The sequence below is a fragment of the Bos taurus genome, chromosome 11, assembly GCF_002263795.3.
Source record: "Bos taurus isolate L1 Dominette 01449 registration number 42190680 breed Hereford chromosome 11, ARS-UCD2.0, whole genome shotgun sequence".
In the NCBI taxonomy this organism is placed as follows: domain Eukaryota; kingdom Metazoa; phylum Chordata; class Mammalia; order Artiodactyla; family Bovidae; genus Bos; species Bos taurus.
This window is the reverse complement of record NC_037338.1, coordinates 10,828,145-10,846,791: the sequence shown is the minus strand read 5'-3', so window position 1 is coordinate 10,846,791 and position 18,647 is coordinate 10,828,145. Positions and strand designations below refer to the sequence as shown.

At 41.6% G+C, this 18,647-nt stretch overlaps 1 protein-coding gene across 1 annotated transcript; it reads left to right on the top strand.

The window, feature by feature from the left end:
- The first annotated feature begins 5,788 nt into the window (after nucleotides 1–5,788).
- On the top strand, nucleotides 5,789–13,376 carry C11H2orf78 (chromosome 11 C2orf78 homolog). Its single transcript, XM_024999369.2, has 3 exons — nucleotides 5,789–5,955; nucleotides 9,261–10,019; nucleotides 11,302–13,376. The coding sequence occupies exons 1-3, from the start codon at nucleotides 5,856–5,858 to the stop codon at nucleotides 13,215–13,217; spliced, it is 2,775 nt and encodes a 924-aa protein (XP_024855137.1). The 5' UTR covers nucleotides 5,789–5,855; the 3' UTR covers nucleotides 13,218–13,376.
- Nucleotides 13,377–18,647: the final 5,271 nt, after the last annotated feature.

The window sequence follows — 18,647 nt, the reverse complement described above, 5'->3', positions numbered from 1 at the left end:
TTATTTAACTTATATGCAGAGTACATCATGAGAAATGCTGGGCTGGAAGAAACACAAGCTGGAATTAAGATTGCCAGGAGAAATATCAATAACCTCAGATATGCAGATGACACCACCCTTATGGCAGAAAGTGAAGAGGAACTCAAAAGCCTCTTGGTGAAAGTGAAAGAAGAGAGTGAAAAAGTTGGCTTAAAGCTCAACATTCAGAAAACGAAGATCATGGCATCTGGTCCCATCACTTCATGGGAAACAGATGGGGAAACAGTGGAAACAGTGTCAGACTTTATTTTGGGGGGGCTCCAAAATCACTGCAGATGGTGATTGCAGCCATGAAATTAAAAGACGCTTGCTCCTTGGAAGGAAAGTTATGACCAACCTAGATAGCATATTAAAAAGCAGAGACATTACTTTGCCAACAAAGGTCTGTCTAGTCAAGGCTATGGTTTTTTCCAGTGGTAATGTATAGATGTGAAAGTTGGACTGTGAAGAAAGCTGAGCACCGAAGAATTGATGCTTTTGAACTGTGGTGTTGGAGAAGACTCTTGAGAGTCCCTTGGACTGCAAGGAGACCCAACCAATCCATTCTAAAGGAGATCAGTCCTGGGTGTTCATTGGAAGGACTGATGCTAAAGCTGAAACTCCAATACTTTGGCCACCTCATGTGAAGAGTTAACTCATTGGAAAAGACTCTGATGCTGGGAGGGATTGGGGGCAGGAGAAGGGGATGACAGAGGATGAGATGGCTGGATGGCATCACTGACTCGATGGACAAGAGTTTGGGTGAACTCTGGGAGTTGGTGATGGACAGGGAGGCCTGGTGTGCTGCAGTTCATGGGGTCGCAAAGAGTCGGACACAACTGAGTGACTGAACTGAACTGAACTGAAGAAGAGCCTTGGCGGGTAGATGAACTGGATATGTTACACCAAGACATCTCAGTTAACCTAATGGTTTCAAAATGCAGGAAGTGAGTCTATGGGACCAGACAACACCCTAACTATAAAAATAAAGCTTTGTAGTATAGTCTGAAGTCAGGAAGGGTGATTTCTCTAGCTCCATTCTGCTCAAGATTTCTTTGATTATTCAGGGTCTTTTGTGTTACCATACAAATTGTGAAATTTTTTGTTTTAGTTTTGTGAAAAATGCCATTGGTAATTTGATAGGGATTGCATTGAATCTGTAGATTGCTTTGGGTAGTATAGTTATGTTCACAATACTGATTCTTCCAGTTCAGCAACATAATAGATCTCTCCATCTGTTTATGTCATCTTTGATTTCTTTCATCAGTGTCTTATAGTTATGTGTATACAACACTTTTGTCTCCCTAGGTAGGTTTATTCCTAGATATTTTATTATTTTTGTTGTAATGGTGAATGAGATTGACATCTTAATTTCTCTTTCTGATTTTTCAATGTTAGTGTATAGGAATGGAAGTAATATCTGTATTGTTTTGTGTCCTGCAATTCTACAAAATTCACTGACTAGCTCTAGTTCTGATAGTGTCTTTAGGACTTTCTATGTATAGTGTCACATCATCTGCAAACAGTAACAGTTTTAATTCTTTCCAATATGGGTTCCTTTTATTTTTTATCTTCTCTGATGCCATGGCTAGGACTTCCAAAAGTATGGTAAATAACAGTGGTAAAAGCTACAGCCTTCAAGACAGTATGGTGAAAGTGAAAGTGAAGTCACTCAGTCGTGTCCGATTCTTTGCAACCCCATGGACTGTGGCCTACCAGGCTCCTCCATCCATGCAATTTTCCAGGCAAGAAGACTGGAGTGGGTTGCCATTTCCTTCTCCAAGACAGTATGGTACTGGCACAAAAACAGAAATATAGACCAGTGGAAAAAGACAGAAAGCCCAGAGGTAAACCCACACACCTATGAGCACCTTATCTTTGACAAAGGAGGCATGAATATACAATGGAAAAAAAAGATAGTCTCTTCAATAAGTGCTGCTGGAAAACTGGACAGCTACATGTAAAAGAGTGAAATTAGAACACTTTCTAACACCATACACAAAGATAAACTCAAAATGAATTAAACACTTAAATGTAAGACCAGAAACTATAAAACCCTTAGAGGAAAACATAAGTAGAATACTCTTTGACATAAATCACAGCAAGATCCTCGATGACCCACCTCCTAGAGTAATGGAAATAAAAACAAAAATAAACAAATGGGACCTGATTAAACCTAAAAGTTTTTTCATAGCAAAGGAAACCATAAGCAAGATTAAAAAACAAACCTCAGAATGGGAGAAAATAATTGCAAATGAAACATCTGACAAAGGATTAATCTCCAAAATGTACACACAGCTCAGGCAGCTCAATATCAGACAAACAAATAGCCCAATAAAAAATGGGCAGAAGATCTAAACATGCATGTCTCTAAAGAGGACATACAGATCACTAATAAACACATGAAAAATGCTCAACATTGCTCATTATTAGATAAGTGCAAATCAAAACTAAAATGAAGTATTACCTTATTACTGTCAGAATTGACATCACCAAAAAGTCAAAAACAATAAATGCTGGAGAGGATGTTGAGAAAAAGGAACCCTCTTGCATTGTTGGTGGGAATGTAAGTTGATATAGCCACTGTGGAGAACAGTAAAGAGATTTCTTTAAAAAACAGAAATAAAACCATCATATGACCCAGAAATCCCACTACTGGGAATATACCTTGAGCAAACCACAATTCTAAAAGACACATGTACCCCAATGTTCTTAGCAGTACTATTTACAATAGCCAGGACATAGAAGCAACCTAGATGTTCATCAACAGATGAATGGATAATGAAGTTGTGGTATATCTATATAATGGAATATTACTCAACCATAAAAAAGAATTATTTGTCAGTTCTCATGGGGTGCATGAACCTAGTGCCTATTATACAAGTGAAGTAAGTCAGAAGGAGAAAAACAACTATCATGTACTAACATATACATATGGAATCTAGAAAAGTAGTACTGATCAACATCTTTGTAGGGCAGTAATACAGGCTCAGATGTACAGAACAGACTTGTGGACACAGTGGGTGAAGGAGAGGGTGGGGTGAATTAAGAGCATAGCATTGAAACATGTACATTACCAAAGTTTACATAGATAGCCAGATGCAGGGAGATTGACCCCATGCTGTGTGACAACCTAGAGGGGTGACATGGAATGGAAGGTGGAAGGGAGGTTCAAGAGGGAGGGGACATATGTATAGCTATGGCTGACCCATGTTGATGTATTTCAGAAACCATCACAACATTGTAAATTAATTATATTCCAATTAAAAATAAATAAATTTTAAAAATAAAAAAATAAGACCTAAGGTCAGGGAAGGGTTGATGTTCCAAAGTGTTGAACTCTTTAATTTCTTCTTCCTACATGTAAGATTCTCTTAGAGGATAAGATGATGCTGAGATTGCAAGCTAAAGTTAAATGATTGGAACTAGGGAAACCAAATAAGTTACTTAGGTTTGGTGGAATCAGGAAAAGTCTAACTCATAGTTTCCCTAAGTAGAATTGAATATTGGAACTGAACATTTTAATATGTAAACATTTTATTGCTACTAAAATTGGTCTTAATGCATTTCCCTCTATCTCACACCATCCACCCAAACCTGCAGTAGTCATGAGTCCCTTGATATCCATGGGAATATAGAGAAAGAGAGACTTGTTTGGCTTGCAGGTATTTAGTATATATTGTTAGCCTCACATCACATACTAGAATCATGGAAATAGGCCATCTGAAGTATGAAGTTTAGGGGGAAAAAACCTTGATATGCACTTAAAAGCCTAAGCCACATCTGTACACCACATCTTTCACAATTTCTTGTCAGCTAAGTATCATCCCCCATATATTTCATAATAGGGAAAACAAGCATATAAATTAAATATGTGTCTTCAGAGATCCCATCTGTGAGAAACCTCCTTGGTATTAGCAAAGTCCCCAGATAGATTGCTCTTTGAACCCCTGAAAGCTTACTACCAAGGAAAATGAATAGAACCATAGATTCCCTCCTTCAAATCAGCTTACCCCACATATAAGTCATTAGCAACTCAGCCATAACTCACATTATCAAAATCACAAGAGTGGTTAGTGAGAAAAGCACTAACCAGGAGGGAAAAGCAGAGGCACTCCAGGCCAAGTCGGGCTGACAGCAGATAGCTGCTCCTTCCACTTGGGTGCACAGTGCAACTCAACAAAATGCCTTTTTCACAGATGCTTTTTAAAGTTTTTCCACAAGATCCATCAGGTCAAGTTAGTTCATGATGCTTCAAAATAAACATGCAGTATGCCTTACAACGCTGGATTCCCTACAAAATATGACAAAGAAAGAAATGCTCTGTAGGCAAAACCAGAGCATTTAAAAACAGTCTGTATTCTATAAACACATCAGTGAATGATATAAACAAGGTAATATGACATAAAATGAAAAATATATGTAAGATTATTCTTTTTAGTGTACAGACTTCATGGCAGTTGCTGCACTATCTAGGTACATAAATATATCTGTATCTAAAATTGTTGGTTCTGTTAATACAAAGTGAGGTCAAAGTGTGTCCACTTGCTTCTCACAGAAATTGAAAAATCTACATGACTCTCTTTTAACCTGTGCCCTTTCACCTTACCAGCACCAGCCCCCTCCCCAGCATATTTTCCACAAATGTCCTCTTCTATCTCTAATTCTCCTGTTCATTTTGTCTGGCCTTGCACCCAAGCATGCAAGAGAGAATCCCAGAGGCCCAAGATTCTAGAGTGGCTGTTTGCAAGGGGGAGGAGGCTACAGCAACTGCCACCCTGGATATACTTAATGTGGGAAGGAAAAGGGACAGTATCCAGAATGCCTCTCATATATAAAAGAGCTGGATGGCAGGATGCCTGTGTGGCCCAAGGAACCAGAGGTAGCAAACCATGGTCAAAAGAATTGCAACCAAAGGCTGCAAGAGAAAAGGTCTGCAACCAGCTGTGTGTCCTAGCTCTCTGGTATTTGCTTCCATTGGGCAGAGTCTATTTTGTGAAGCATCAAGCACTGAAAAGAAGACTCCTGATGCTGGAAGTTGACAAGAAGTAAGTAACAAGCAAGACGGTAAGAATTCAAGATCAAGAGTTGTCCCAGAAACAATGCCTAGAACAACAACAACAACAAAAATGGAGGGCAGAAGAGAAATGCAAGTCCAACCTGGCCCAGCCCAAGAAAAGGAGGCGTCAAGGAGACGAAACTAAAAGAGAAGAGCCTTGGACCATTGGACCACATCATTCTCCACAAGGTGCATTCAACCAACTTCGCCCTACTCTTTAACGAAGTTACAAAAAGAGCTTCTTAATCCCTTCCTTTGCTCCTTAAAAGCTACTGCAAGTTCACTTAATTTAATAGACTGATAGGACTTCAGAACAACTATAATAGTTCAAACTGGATGGCTCTTTCCTTCTTCTCTAAGGTTATTAATTAACCAAGACATACGTAACTGTAAGTGCATAACACATAAAATATAATGCTATGTAGAATATAAGTAACTATGTTAATTGTATTAATGAGCATCTATAAGAAATGTTGCAATGATTTCCTTCATGGAAGAGCTTGAGGAAAGTAAATCTGTCTTGGAGGATTTCGCCTCCCCGGAGCTCAAACATTTAGGTGTTTCCTACACCTTTTTTCTGCATCCAATCCTGTCTTCTTATTGGCGATCTGACCTCCCTATTGGCTATATCATACCTTTAAACTGCCCGCTTTGTGACATCATTCTCCCACCAAATCTACTACCACCTGGTAGAATCTTGGGGTTTCCATGGAGTTGTCTGTAAATAAATTTGGATCATCGCAAGTGACCAGTGACCAGTGACCTTTGTACTGGCCACATGTACACTTGGCTGCAGTCATTCCAGACATCCTCTCGTATCATCTCCTCCTCCCTTGTATCTACAGTTAGTTTTTCCTCTACTTCTCTGACCATGTCAGGTATGGAAAGAAACTTTGTAAAGTTTTTCATTAGATTTATTTTTCTGCCCGTAAATTTAGTAGCAGATTCAAAATGAATAATGAAGGAAAGTATTGAACTAGAAATCTGGAGACCTAATTTCAGTTTTGACTTGGACATTTACTATCTCTGTGACTTTGGACACTTTGGACAAGTCTCACAAGGTCTGTTTTTTCCTCATCTAATGTTACATCTAATGTTACATTAGGATGCTACATTGGTCTATCTCTCTGGTCCTTTTCTTTTCCATATTGAATCTCAAAGGGGACCCATGTAGAACATGAAATCAGAGACTTCTCAAGAGTGTTTCAACAGAAACAGAGAAAAGCCAGGTGGTGTAGAAAATTAGCAATATTTACTGAGTTGTTTCACCCATAATGGTCACCCTCAGTTAATATTTCAGTTTTAGTATTTTAAATTTAGTGCTGCTCAAAAAGTAATATTCACTTGTTTTTGGAGTTTTCTACCTAAATGAGTTGAAAAGAGAAAACAGGGAGAGAGGATGGAGAGCTTTGGGCTAACGGGAGGCGTGTAGTCAAACACAAGGAAGTTTAGGACTGTCCTCATCAGCAGAGGCCGATGGGAACCAAGAGGATGGAGAAAATACAAGAATGAGGAGAGAGAGCAAGGAGGAGTTCTCAGGAAAAAGGTAGTTTGGGATGGAATGCTGACAGGATCCAGAGATTTTAAATTAAAGCAGAAAGAGCACAGAGAACAATCTGCTTAGAGCAGGGCAAAATACCGTTGATTTTCACAAATGCTTCTGTTAATAGACTAGGAAGGAAAGTAAGGCCAGAATAAGGTATCACCAGGAAAAACAGCTTATCAGAAAAGTCATACTCAGTGTTTTTCTTTTATTGCCTCTCTCAACACAGATGGCACTTGACAATTTTGAATATAAATATTTTAGAAATATGTTTTAGAAATGATAGTTCCTATAAACAAGAAACAAAAGTGATGAAAATCAGGGGGCTGATTTTCATTCATTCTGACTTTGAAACTATTAGACATTTTACCAATTAAAAATAACATTTTAAAATGATATTTTTAACTTAAATCAGAAAGACTCATTCTTTTGTGTGACAGTAGGTTCTAAGTCAAGGTTGCTTTTCATCTTTACAATTATTTCCTTCCTAACACAGAGAGCACATTGACCAACAGCCATCATCCATTTTTAGAGCTTAGCTACCTAGGAAGGAAAATAAAAAGGCAAACCCTGTATCTCTAATTCCACATATAGGGAATTCCCTGGTTGTCCAGTGTAGTTAGGACTTGGTGCTTTCACTGCCAGACTGCACAGTGCTGCTAGGAAAAAAAATCTGCATTTATCTAAAATATTGTTGTGGAGTCCTTTGAATTTTCCTACATTTAAAAATCTTTTTAAACTGGATTCTAGTGAAGATGGTTCTCTCAGGTTTTGGAATATCATCCTTCTGGATGTTGAAGATGATTATAATCTAAGTTCTAGGATAAATATGAAAACCGTCTTGATACTTTTTAAGTTTTCCTTTCTGCTTGTGACATAGTTATATTCATTGAAATATATATTTTTACTAGACTTAGTACCTGTTACTTGCTGCATAAAAATATGAATGAGCCCAATAATGAAATTCCTTTATACATTATTTGGCTGTCTACTTTGTACCTTTTTTTTACTGAAATAATTGTCTACATATATTGGGCTACCTATACAATCACATTTATTGCATTCTGTTGCTTGCTATGCATGTTTTACAGATACATCTTCTCTGTCGGTATGTATTGGCTAGGAATTCATTTCAGAGAAGGCAATGGCACCCCACTCCAGTACTCTTGCCTGGAAAATCCCATGGACGGAGGAGGCTGGTAGGCTGCAGTCCATGGGGTTGCACAGAGTCGGACATGACAAGCGACTTAGCAGCAGCAGCAGGAATTAATTTAAAATCACCTTCTATTGTGTCTTTTCATTAATAGTATTAACCAAGATAAAGTGAGCAATATTCACTCATAATATTGTATATATGATACAGAACTTTATTTATCATGAAACTTACTATGCTTTAACACTTGCCACATGCTGAAGTTTTCATATCTATATTATACATGTATATATACATTAACTATATATATAATGTATAAAATAATTCGCTTTTCATCATTTTTCTATGTCTTTCTAGAATTTGTTAAATCTTCCTCCATATAAATCATATGTAATATATCATTTATTCATGTATTATTTATTATGTAATATATTAATTATTCGTATTTACTTATTACTGCTATTATTATTTTTGTTGTGATAACCACTCTATAGATAAGTAGTCTGAAACTCAGAGTTAAATAGCTTTTTTCATTCAAAAGGCATTTCAGAAATTCACTTTCAGATAATCATTTTGAGGTGGGATGAGAAGTCAGGCTTGAAGAGGGTAAAGATGACCCTTTAAATTTATCACTGGACTCTAGGTAACAGTGAGGGAAATGTGCAAGTAAAGTGAGACACTAAAGATTACAATAGTAATAGCTATACTGTTTTCAAATGGACAAAAAAATGCCTACATTATAAGTTGAATTTCTCCTGGTTTCTGGCCGTATCATGCTCAGATCGGCGTCCTGGCAAGAAAGTCAGGATACTTAGATTCTGAAACCTGATAATGATACTAATATAATGAGAGAACATGAACAAGTCAATCTGAACTCTCTTAGCCTCAGTTTCCTTCCTCATGAAATTAAATTATGAGAACAGAAGTTCCCTAAGGACCTCCTAGTTCTAAAATGCTTCAATTCTAGGAAACAGCATGCAAGTCAATACTAGTGCAGGCTTAAGGGAAAGATAGGGCAGGAAGAAGGATATTTCCTGCCTGGAGAACAATGTCTGAATCACATCACTTGGGTCTTCTGCACAATGTATGTCCAAGACAGGGGCACAGGTAGTCAACATAAGGAAGTGTCAAACTGCTCCAACCCTTACAGCCGTCATAACTGCCTGATTTTTGGTTTCTCAGGAAGTATTGATATTAGAGGCGTCTGATAGCAAGAACCAGACACGACTGAGCAACTTCCCTTTCACTTTTCACTTTCATGCATTGGAGAAGGCAGTGGCAACCCACTCCAGTGTTCTTGCCTGGAGAACCCCAGGGACGGGGGAGCCTGGTGGGCTGCCATCTACGGGGTCGCACAGAGTCGGACACGACTGAAGCAACTTAGCAGCAGCAGCAGATAGCAAGAACCTTAAGATAATGCTGTTCCTCAAACACAGTGGAAATTTATCAACCTCACTCATCTTTTTCTTACCCTCTTGTTCTTACAGAAAATTTCCAAAATCCATCTGCACTTGGAACCCAGAATTCTCTGCAGCTGTCTCTTCCTGCGGTGAGCAACGCAGCTTCCCTCACAGAAAGTGTCTGCACCTTCTCCAGGGTCTCTGCTCCAGCCCTCAGTTCAGCATGGCTATTGCCAGCGGGCTCCGACACCTCTTTCCAGCCACTTATGAGTAGTGCCTACCTTTACCAACATTCCAGCACAACTATGTTATCTGGAGTCACTGGCCAGAGCCAGCTCTCCACCTCAGCTGCTTCCTATCCGGGTGTTTTTGAGTGGAACATCACAGGAAGCACTGAAAGGAAGTCTTCTTCACTTGGAGACTTCACTGTGACAGTCATTGACCAAGACACAGCTGTTTCCTCCATGTCTATGGCAGCCCAGTATGACAAAACATCAGACATCAATAGCAAGGTCCCTCTATATCCATCTCTTTCTGCCAGCCTTGTTCAGGGAACACCATCTCAGATTCCAAATCAGGGACACAGCCTGTCACTTCCCCACCAGGGAGGAAGCCAGGTATATTACTATCACCAAGGCACACTGGGGCCTTTACTATCTGAAGAACTCGGCCCCCGCCTGCAGTCCTATGGCTCTGTGTCGTATGCAGGAAGCAGGACCTCTGCCCAGCCAGAAATGGTCATGGTACTAAAGGAGATTCAGCCCACAAATATCCTACCACCAGCTTCTACCTCTGGAGTCTACTACTCTGTGTCTGCTCAGCCCATCACAGACACAGGTTTTCAAGGTGAGTACAACAGCAAGAAAGTAGAATGAGCTCGGCATGCAAAAAATGGGGTCAAATCTACAGCTGGGAAGTGGCGTATAGACAGAATTTAGATCCTGGGACTTGAATAACCACGACCTTTGCTCGGTGCTCTCTGTTTTTAGACTGTATGTGAGAACACCTGATGCAGGTGGAAGGCTGCGCACTGTGAAGGTCATTTATGCTACGTGTAAGAGAACCACAGCGCAGTTCAGTCGCTCAGTCGTGTCCGACTCTCTGTGACCCCATGGACTGCAGCACACCAGGCCTCCCTATGCATCACCAGCTCCTGGAGGATATTTGTGGGCTGAATCTCCTTTAGTACCATGACCATTTCTGGTTGGGCAGAGGTCATCAAACTCACACCCATTGAGTCACTGATGCCATCCAACCATCTCATCCTCTGTCGTCCCCTTCTCCTCCCACCTTCGATCTTTCCCAGCATCAGGAAACATGCTCTCTTTTCAAATGGGTCAGCTCTTTGCATCAGGTGGCCAAAGTATTGGAGTTTCTGCTTCAACATTAGTCCTTCCAATGAATATTCAGGATTGATTTCCTTTAGGATGGACTGGTTGGATCTTTGCAGTTCAAGGGACTTTCAAGAGTCTTCTCCAACACCACAAGTGCGTACCAAAAGGTACCACGTTTTCCACTGCTCTAGTTGATCAGTCCCCCCCTGTACTACCACGCTGTGTCACTCCCTTCCCTGATCTATTGCTGTAGTCTTCTTGGGAGGTGTTTCAGAACTCTTATTATGATAGTGCCAGTTTAACTGTCCCTCATTTACTTACTTTACACCAAGATTTAAGACCCTGTGGTCTGAGACCCTGTCCGGAGCAGGCAGGCTGAAGATTCTTTGTTTATATATTTTATCAGGAAGAGCTCTACTCCCTCTCATAGTTCATGGTGTGAAGTGTGTTTAGTCTCTCAGGAAAGCGGGGAGAATTGAAAGGACTCTACACGAGAATCCTAGGCTTTGTAAGACATGTTATATTTTAAAAATATGACTCATTTTAATTTGGCTTATAAGATCCCTATGGAATACAAAGAAAGCCAAAAATCAGTGACATCAAATGATCACCAGTAAGAATTAGAACAGTCACCTCTTAGCTCCTAGCATAAGACAGTGTCCACCGCCCTTAAGACTAGGTAGTAGAAATGCCTTGCCCAGCACTGAAAGGTACATGATTACTGTGCTGGTGTCTGAGGGTGGAGGGAGCATCTCACTCACCAGGGACTGACTTCTTCCTTGATTCCTCTGTAGTGATGGAGACTTCCCTGAGGATGGAAAATTCCCTGGGATTGCAACCTCCAAGCCAGACATTTTGTCTGTCAGAAACTTCAGAATTCCCCAGGTCCTGCATTAGCAGAAATATCCAGATACTTGAGAGTAATCCACCACTTGAACTTGGGGACGTTTCAAGGATAGCTCCAGTCCAGAGTGCCAGTAATCTCCTGGCACTGCCTCCAGCTCCAAGCCAGGAACAAACAGAGAATAAGAATTTGGATGATATGAAAACTAAGTTTTCAAAGCCTCTGGATGATGCTTACCAGATCCCAATAGAAAACCAAGATCCTCCACTAGTCCCTTTAGAAATCTCTGATATTCACGAGCTCCTGGCCAGCATTGATCCCCTCAGCCAAGAGGAGCAACTTGTTTCTGAAAATGTGAATCTGGGAAAGAATAGCTTGAGTTTTGAGGACTTGGGGACACTTGAAAATGGGTTTGAATCTAGCAGTGGCTTTGCAGACATTGCTACACTGGTGGAGGATATTCACCTTCCCCAGTTCTTTCATTCTTTGAAAGACCTTGATCAAGCCGAAGCTCCAAAGCTGATCACAGCCAAAGATACCAGCATTGTTAAGGTGAATCAGGTGCAGGAAAAGCCAAATGTCATAAAGGCGCCCTCTGATCAACCCAGGAAGAACAAACATAAAGCCTCTGAGTCTGTCAGTGATGCTCCCAAGGCCAAAATCCAGCCAAAGGACCCAGAGTGCCCGTTTGGGGGAGAAGTGATTATATGCAATGCTGCAGTCAGTGACAAGGCTCCCGTGAACACAGCCAAACAGCCGAACAGCAAAACTCAGAACACGGCAACCAGCAGAACCAACAAAACTAAGAGCCATGGGCAGGAAAAGACCAAGAGAACCAGAGAAAACAAGAAGGCGGAAGAGAATAAGCCATCAGGGAACAAAGTCAAGGCAGAGGAAAAGCCAAGCGTTCCCAAGATGAAGCGAAAGAAAAACCAACCTGACTTTAGCCAAGAGAACTTTAAAAAGCCTCGGAGCTGCCTAGGCATGCACATGCTGGAGTCTGTGCAGGTGTTTCACGCACTGGGGAAGAAGAGCGATCAGAAAACTGGACTCAATTCCTCTCGGGTCCTGGGAAATTCAAGCAACCCTAAAGACCCCCAGCCATCCCCTGCTATCAAGTCATGGCTCAATACCCCATGTGAGGGTAAAGGTCCTGAGAAAACTCCAGTCAAAGCCCAGAAACCAGACGACAGTGCTGAAAAAGAGTGTCTATCTCCATCGCAGTACGAGCTGCCTCCTCCTGGGAAGGTCAAGTTAGTACCTTTGCCTTTTCCTACCCTGGACAAGCCTCAGGCTCGACCTGTTCCTCGGAGGCCACAGTCTCTGGCCTCATATCGGCCTGCTGTGGCTTATCCTGCCTGGCCTGGTTCTACTAACTCAGCTCAACCTGCTGCAGTCAATGCATCCCGGCCAGCTCCTGCATCTTTGCCAGGTCCTGCCAAACCAGCTCAGACAACTGTGACCAATCCAACCCGACCGGGTTTGACCAAACCTACCCAGCCCAGTGTCCCTCAGTCTGCTGCTCCTCGGCCTGTGCCCTACAGAACTTCATCCTGCACTTCTCTCCAGCGGGAGTCTGTTCCCCCTGCTGTGACCAAGCACCAGTCCCCACCCAAGCCTCAAACCCAGTTTCTACTCCAAGACTTCTGCTTCCAACCAATTCCTTGGAGGAAACCCAATGTTCCTGAGCCAGTAATGTCAAAGCCCATCACAAAAGAGCAGCGGCCAGAGCGGGAGGCCATGAAGAGGAAGGCTCAACTAGAGCGTGAGAATGCTGCTAAATATACCTCTTTGGGGAAAGTGCAATATTTCATTGAGAGGGAAAAAGAGATGGAAATTGCTCGATACTATGGGTATGCCATGTGAGAGCTGCTAGGATTGTTGGTGCCACCTGGGGTACCAGTTGTTTTTCCATAGATAGATAGATATAAATTTCTCTATTTATTCTGATATATTTTAAAACTTAAAACTGAACAAATATAATAGAGTTAATAGACAAATAATAAAGAAGACTTTTGAATTTGAGATGATGTTAATTGTGCCTTTTTTTTTTTTTTGGTTGGGGCAGGAATCAAAGTCTGCACAAGAAAGGAAGGACTGAATGTTGGATGAGAGAAGGAGGGAAAAGGTGTAAAACCTGAGGAAAGAGGAAGGAACTTGGCCCAGGGCTAGGAAGGCCAAGAGATTTTATGGATTTATAAAAGGAAGCAGGAGTGGGGGAAATGGTAGAAGTAAAATGAGGTTATGGTGAGGTTAGGGTTGAAAGAACAATGTGAGTAGAGTTGAAGATGACAGAAGATGAGTCTAGTTTGACAAGGAGAAACAGAAAAAGTGTCTCTTTGAGATTGGCCTTATGTCTCACCACCACCAGATATGTATTTCAAGAGGTTCAGGACACCCCTCCGAAAGGTCTGAGTTACCTAAGTGTGATGACAGAGGGGAACTGGGAAGTCTACCAGGTGAGTGGCAAGGGCTCAGTGTTATCTTGGCAGCTGACAAGAGGGCGAGGGCCAAGTGAACTGCTGCAGCAGGAGGCTCAGGAACAGGGCCTCGGATAGAAAGCACCATTTACTCAACACCTAGGCACCAGGGCAGCAATACACTGTTGAGTGAACCCTGGTAACAACAGGCAGGGCCAGTATTCCTCTGCCTCTGCATTCAGTGAGCTTCAGCAATAGGCTGAGGTCACATCGCATGCGGAGGTACAAGGCCTCAATCTGAGGCCCAAAGGCCCCGCAAAGTCCTCAGTATTTGCAAGTTCCGGTAGGCCGCCAACCTGGCTTTTAGAGCACAGCATCCGAAGGTTTCTGGCGGAAGAGATCAAACTTCTGCAGGGGCCGAAACGTTAACTTGAGGGGCTTCCTCCATTGACCCGTGCGCGTGCTGCCTTCTCTAAATAACGCCATCAAAACATCACCATCAACTGAAGCGCACGAGAAAAATCCTCCGCAAGTGTCCATTTTCAAGGGTGAGAGCGGTAGGCACATGCGCAGTAGGTGGCTGCTTCCGCAGCACAGGTCGCAGGTATCCTGCAGTCCAGAGCCTCCTTGGGAGGCAGCTCAAGGGAGTGAAGATGAGGAGGTGCGGTGGCTGGGGTGGTAGGGGTGGCAAGGGTTGGGGGTGAGTAGTGGGCGGGGGTGGGGGGTGGCAGAGTCGGGGCTGGGGTTAATGCGGGCCAGGGGTTGGGGGCAGTGGCAAAGAGTGGGCCTGAAAAGGAGGGAGAGATGGAAATAGAGGATAGTGACTATAGGAAAATTGGCAGTTTTCGTTTGTAAATTATTTTATTGAGATATGATTCACATATCTTAAAATTCGCCTTTTGAAACTCCAACTTCAGTGCCATTTAGAACATTCACGAGCCTATGCATGCAATCATCACCAGTATCTAACCCATCACATTTTCATCACCCCCAAAAGAAACCCCCATGACCATCAGCAGGCCCTCCTCATCCCCTCCTCCTTCAGCCCCTGCAATCATCAATTTACTTTGTGTCTCTATGGTTTTGCCCTTTTCTGGACCCTGCATGTATATGGAATAATGTAAACGTGACCAATGTGTCTGGCTTCTCTCAGCGTAATGTTTTCAAGTTCATCCATGTTGAAGCTTGTGTTAGTGCGTCATTCCTTTTTATGACTGTGTAATCCAATATAAAAATCCTTTCATCCATCGGTGAACATTTGGGTGGTTTCCACTAAGTATTTCCATTTATCGAGAGTTTATCTTGTGCCAGGCAGCACCAGGCTAAGTTACTGACCCTATTTTACAGACACAGAGGTTTGGAGAGTGGGAAGAATTTGCCCAAGATTAAGAGCTAGCAACTGGGGGAGCTGAGGTTAGAACTCAGGCAAACTTCACATGACAAAACGTTTGAAAAGGTACACAAGCATATTCAACAGAAATTCACCCTATTCCCTAAGTTCTGCAGCCACACATTCCCTCCTCAGAGATTTGCTTCCAGAGAAATATTTATACCCCAACATGTGTATATCACAATTTATTGACTAACCTGTCTCACAGATTTGAGATGTCACCTTTATGGTAAAATAGATTCTTCTACATATTTATATTACTCTTTATAGATTGTCCTCTTTTTTTGCCTATCTTTTTTTTTATATTTCCCATTTCTCTAGAATTCTTTGCATCTTATTTTAAAAAATTTTCTCCTTTTTGGGGTTTCTTGGTGACTCAGGGGTAAAGAATATGCCTGCCAATGCAGGAGACATGGGTTCAATCCTTGGTCCAGGAGGATCCCTCATGCTATGAAGCAGCTAAGCCCATGTGCCATAACTATTGAGCCCGTACTCCACAAGAGAAGCCGCCACAGTGAGAAGCCTGCACCCTGCAACAAAAAGTTAGACCCTGCTTACCACAACCAAAGAATAGCTCGTGCAGTAACAATAAATAAATCAAATTATAAAATTTTTCTCCTTTTCGTGTTTCTATTAAGACATTCTATTGTATTATTTTAAACAGACTTCATTTATGAATTTATTTCTTTTATTTTGAATTCTGTCCTAAGTTCTGTTATCTTACCTAATTCTAACTTATACTGCTTTTTCATCTTTTATTATGGTAAAACATACATAAAATTGATTATTTCAACCATTTTTAAGTATACAATTCAATGACATTACATGCATTCAGGATGTTGTGTAACCATCACCACTATCCAAATTCAAAATAATTATATCAAAACATTGAGCAGGACCTCAGAAAGATGGGCCCAGCAGAATGGTTTTTGAATCTCCCCAAACCCTTTCATGGAAATAGAGCCACCAAATACCCGCGGGTGGCATTTATCAGCATTTACTATTTCCGGAACTTTTTCACCATCCTCAACAGAAACTTGTAACCATTAAATAGTAACTTCCCATTCCCTTTTGATCCATGTTCTTTCATTTTTTGCATCATTTTTCCTACTGTCTTTTCACCCATTTTGAAATGATAGGCTACACTTTTGATCTGTTTTGTGGGCCTGTCTTTTCCAACTTGCTTTTACTGTCTGAAGAGATGACATTCTGCTCCTTGTTCTGTTTCCTTACACTGCTTTTGTATGGGATTTAATCCCAATTCATTTCTGCTATTTGCTTTTAGGTGAAACCAGTTTTAAAACACTTTGAAAGGGAGATGTGAGGCCACCTGGAAATAGGTTCTTCATGGCAGTTCCATCAATATTTCACCTATTCATTTCTGGAATAACAATAACTTTTGCAGGAGGCATAAACCAGTGGGCTTTATCATTAGATACCATTCAGAGAAGGACTCCATGAAAGCTTAGCAAAAATGGTTTAGTTAAATGATTTTACCCAAGATGATCACACACCAGCCCCAGGAAACTCAGTGAACCAGAGACAAGGTGTAATGGCATCCTTCCTTCTCTCTGCCTTAGCTCTCAAGGGTTGGTCACCTACATGTTATTAGCAATTATTACTTGGTTTCTATTCATAACTACTATCAGAAGACATAGTATCTGTGGGCCTAATCACACTGCCCTGATACCCAATATTCTTCTTCATTTTGGCTTCTTGCCCATCAGCAGGAACCTGGTTTATTTTTGTTCTCCTTTCACCACAGCCTGGTAATTTTTGTGAAAGACTCAGTCTTACCAGAGACTGAGGGGGTTTCTAGTTTCCCAATAACTGCTACCCATGGGCATGTGGTTTTGGCTGCTCTATTTCCATGAGAAGATTTTGTTGTTGCTGCTCACTCACTAGGTCATGTCCGACTCTTTGTGACCCCTGAACTGCAGCACTCCAGGCTTCCCTGTCCTTCACTATCTCCTGGAGTTTGCTCAAACTCATGTCCATTGAGTCAGTGATGTCATTCAACCATCTTATCCTCTGTCACCCCCTTCTCCTCTTGCCTTCAATCTTTCTCAGCATCAGAGTCTTTTCCAATGAGTCAGCTCTCTGCATAAGGTGGCCAAGGTACTGGAGCTTCAGCTTCAGCACCAGTCCTTGCAATGAATATTCAGGGTTGATTTCCTTTAAAATTGATTGGTTTGATCTTCTTGCTGTCCAAGGGACTCTCAAGAGTCTTCTCAAGCACCACAGTTTGAAAGCGTCAAGTCTTCGGTGCTCAACCTTCCTGATGGTCCAATTCTCACATCCATCCGTGGCTAGTGGAGAAGCCATAGCTTTGACTTATACAGACCTTTGCTGGCAAAGGGATGTCTCTGCTTTTTAATACGCCGTCTAGGTTTGTCATAGCTTTTCTTCCAAGGAGCAAGCGTCTTTTAATTTCGTGGCTGCAGTCACCATCCACAGTGATTGTGGAGTCCAAGAAAATGAAATCTGACACTGTTCCCACTATTTCCCCATCTATTTGCCAAGAAGTGATGGGACTGGATGCCATGATTTTGAATGTTGAGTTTTAAGCTAGCTTTTTCACTCTCCTCTTTCACCTTCTTCAAGAGGCTTTTTAGTTCTTCACTTTCTGTCATTAAAGTGGTATCAGCTTCATGTCTCAGGCTGTTGATATTTCTCCTGGCAGTCTTGATTCCAGCTTGTGAATCATCCAGCCCAGCATTTTGCATGATGTACTCTGCATAGAATTTAAATAAGCAGGGTGACAATATGCAGCCTTTATGTACTCCTTTCCCAATTATGAACCAGTCAATTGTTTCATGTCCAATTCTAACTTGCTTCTTATCCTGCATACAGGAGGCAGGTAAGGTGGTCTTGTATTCCCATCTCTTTAAGAATATTCCAGTTTGTTGTGATCCACACAAAGGCTTCAGTGTAGTCAATGAAGTAGAAGTAGGTATTTTTTGGGAATTCCCTTGCTTTTTCTATGATCCAGCAGACAGATGTTGGCAATTTGATCTCTGGTTCATCTGCCTTTTCTAAATCCATCTTGTACATCTGGAAATTCTCAGTTCATGTGCTGCTGAAGCCTAGCTTGAAGGATTTTGAGCATAATCTTGCTAGCATGTGAAATGAGTGCATTCGTATGGTAATTTGAACACTCTTTGCCATTACCTTTCTTTGGGACTGGAATGAAAACTGACCTTTTCCAGTCCTGTGGCCACTGCTGAGTTTTCCAAATTTGCTGGCATATTGCATGCAGCGCTTTAACAGCATCATCTTTTAGGATTTGAAATAGCTCAGTGGAATTCCATCACCTCCACTAGCTTTGTTTATAGTAATGCTTTGTAAGGCCTGCTTGACTTCACATTCCAGGATGTCTGGCTTTAGGTTAGTGACCACAGTTCAGTTCAGTTCAGTTCAGTCGCTCAGTCATGTTCAACTCTTTGCGACCCCATGAATCGCAGCACGCCAGGCCTCCCTGTCCAT